At 53.2% G+C, this 3,136-nt stretch overlaps 1 protein-coding gene across 1 annotated transcript; it reads left to right on the forward strand.

Annotated features, from left to right (window-relative positions):
* Positions 1–1,808: 1,808 nt before the first annotated feature.
* Positions 1,809–2,798, forward strand: NGA_0470200 (hydrolase iia; the record flags this gene model as incomplete). Its single annotated transcript, XM_005853758.1, has 1 exon — positions 1,809–2,798. One exon carries the CDS (start codon positions 1,809–1,811, stop codon positions 2,796–2,798), a length of 990 nt encoding a protein of 329 aa, XP_005853820.1.
* Positions 2,799–3,136: the final 338 nt, after the last annotated feature.

Below are 3,136 nucleotides of genomic sequence, written 5' to 3' on the forward strand. Positions count from 1 at the left end.
AAGATATTGCACCCTCCTTGCCTCCCTCCCATCCCCCACGCACGTCAACTAACTCCTGCGCCGTCACCCCGTAACGGTGCAGCAAGGCGGAACGCATGTGTGTTTGCCATTTCCCGGCAAGATCTGTGATGTGAATGTCGGGCGTGGACCCCTGCCCCTGCAGGTACTGCACAAAGGCGGGAGGGAGAAAGGGAGGGAGGAAGGGGGTAGGTATGGACGCCTGCTGGGCAAGAATTCCCTTTGGATGGCAGGCACTACCTTCTCCATGCACAAACGTGCCAGAAGGACATTCTCGTAGCCCGTCTCGACCAGCGGGCGGAGGTGTCGCAAGCTGTAAGGCGTGCGGACAGGGTGTATGTGGGGGGGGGGAGCAGAGAGGGATGACAAAGCGAGGGGGGCGCGGTGAGAGCCATGCTGGACCGCCTGAAACCTGGAGATTGGCGCTCAATCTCTATTTTGGGAAAGAACTTAACCCTTTAAACCCGTGCGTGTTGCTCTCCAAGGCCTTCCTAGGGTGAAGGTTAACGTCCCAATCCACACACCTGTCACTCAGCCACCCCGGGCATTCGTTCGCGGAAGCGCCCCCCACAGGCGCACAATACGTAGCCAATTGTGGCCACATTTTCTTGACGCTCCTGAAGGCGGCTTGACTACTCTCCTCGACACTGTTGCACAGGACCCCGTCGAAATCGAGGGCTAAAATGTCCTTCACTGTGCGAGGAGGGGGCAGTGGAACCGATGCTTCTGGCCTGCTTTCCGTCGACGTACGGAAGGGAGGTGGATGGCTCTGAGGTTTGATTTCTGTGGCTGCTGGATCGATGGACGAAGGATGCCAGAAGGAGGGAGGGAGCGGGCCAAACGCACGCGCATGGTGTAGCGTCGATGTCAGCAGGCAAAGAAACGCTACGTTAGTAGGGCTGCGGCCTCCCGAAAACGCTCTTTTAAGGGATGTTCTTTGAAACATAAGCTGTTAGTGTTGTACGGAGAAGCACTGTCAAGATGAGGATACACTTCGACACATTCACATTTTTCCCAGATGAAACGCCGCCGAAAAAAACAACGCGTGAGGAGAAGATGGAAAAAAAACAAGGAAGAAGATCTGAAGCCCCGGGTGCCTGAAGGCGCGTCGTTGTCTTGGGAGCAACAGCCACCAAGAAGTTCCAAAACCATGAATATAAGCGCCAACCCTCGAACACCACATTTTAAACACGTCTGCTCGTACACCTGACCTCATGCAATCAATTATCTTCCGCGTGTTGGCTTCATTTCCCCTTGAGGTCTCGCTGTAAAGGCGTCACGGAGGTCCCAACACGTACGTGGTGTCTCTTCGATCTTTCTCAGCCCTACAGATTGAGGCCGATATCATTTTTTTATTCGAGACAAGTCCGCATTTACAATTGTAAAGACTCTAAAATCGGTACACTTCAAGGGTTAAGCACAGAAACGGGATGTTTTGGGTTACAAGCGGCTTAATTTGCGTTGGCACGCTTTCAGCGTGTGACAGCTGTTGGCACGTTTTTGAGAGGTACCTAAAGATCGATAAATTCGCTGTCTAAGCGTCGAATCCCAGCAACCCAACAACAACACCGCATGCCCCTAAAATTTGCAACAAATTAATAAAAATTGTTGGTTTTCACCAACGACCTGTTATGATAAATATCTATCTGTTACAGATGCCGCCCTTTATAAGACGGTTTCTCGGTTTAACGAGGTCCCTCAGCACCCTTGCCACTGGTATAACATTTCTCGCTTTGATTCCCTCCTCTTGTAACGCCTTCCTCGCCCCGGGGTCACCGGCTCGATACCATATGAAAGCAACATCAACTCAAGCTATGAAAGCCGGCACCAGCATTGTCCGCCGCAGTCAGGGGCTTCGTGAGATAGTCGACCAATATGATGTGTTTCTCATCGATCAGTGGGGTGTTATGCACGACGGTCACGCCGCCTATCCGGGGGCGGTGGAGTGCATGCAGTCAATTTTGGCCGCCGGCAAGTATGTTATTCTCCTGTCTAACTCCTCGAAACGCAAAGCCGGCTCGCTCGCGCGTCTTACAGACATGGGTTTTCAGCCTGAAAAGTACTTGGACGTTATCACGTCGGGCGAGCTCACTTACCTTGGCCTCAAGCCACCACGTTCCCCTTCTTACGCAAACATCCGAGGCACAAATGTCCTTGTCTTCGGGTCCGGAGATGAAGACCGGGAGTACGTGGAATCGTTGGGCTGTCGGGTTTCTCCGGTGGAGGCGGCCGACTTTCTCTTGGCCCGCGGTCCGTTCACAATACTGGATTCACCCGACCCTGCCACGCCGCCTCAAACGTTTGGACCGGGTCGAATCCTGCACGAGAGCGCAGAGTTTGAAGCGGTGGCCGCCAAAGCCATAGCGCGGGGGCTGCCCATGATTGTGTCCAATCCCGACATCGTCCGACCTGGCGGCGACAACGACCCCATGCCCGGGCTTCTCGGGCGTGCCTATGAGCAGAAGGGGGGCCAGGTCATGTATGTAGGCAAGCCATACCCTCTGGTGTATCAAGAGTGCCGAAAACGTCTCGTAGGGCTGAAGCCGGCCGGGGGAAAGGCGGATTGGAGGATATGCGCAATCGGAGACTCGATGTGGAACGACGTGAAGGGCGCAGTGGACGAAGGCTGGGCATCTGTCCTGGTCACGGATGGGATCCACGCAGAATCTTTGGGGGTACGACAGGGCTCTGGGGAGGAAGTGCCGGGTGAAAGCCTAGATTTCTTCCTGGAAGGCTTCGCATACCGGCCAAGCCACACAATACCGTGTTTTCGATGGTAAGATCACGGGAGGAAAGCGATGAAAGGGCGGGAGCAAGATAACATAGGCTTGAATAGTGTGGCGCAACAACAAAGAATCCTTTGATTTCATTTTTGATACATGCGTACCCTGAGATTGCTACCAAGGCTACTTCCATGGTGACGACTTATGTCATGTACAACACATTGACACTCAAAGCACATGTAGCTAGTAACGGCTCATTTACTTTATGAATGAGAAACTAATCTGCAAATGAATTCGGACGTTAAGTCTGGAAGCTTGCTCTATATGCGAGTAAGAGAAAAGTTCTATGGAGGCATTTAACAACGTCTTAGGTTCGCACTTCTCCTCCCTTGCGC

The sequence above is a fragment of the Nannochloropsis gaditana genome (genome assembly GCF_000240725.1).
Source record: "Nannochloropsis gaditana CCMP526 unplaced genomic scaffold scaffold751, whole genome shotgun sequence".
Taxonomy (NCBI): domain Eukaryota; class Eustigmatophyceae; order Eustigmatales; family Monodopsidaceae; genus Microchloropsis; species Microchloropsis gaditana.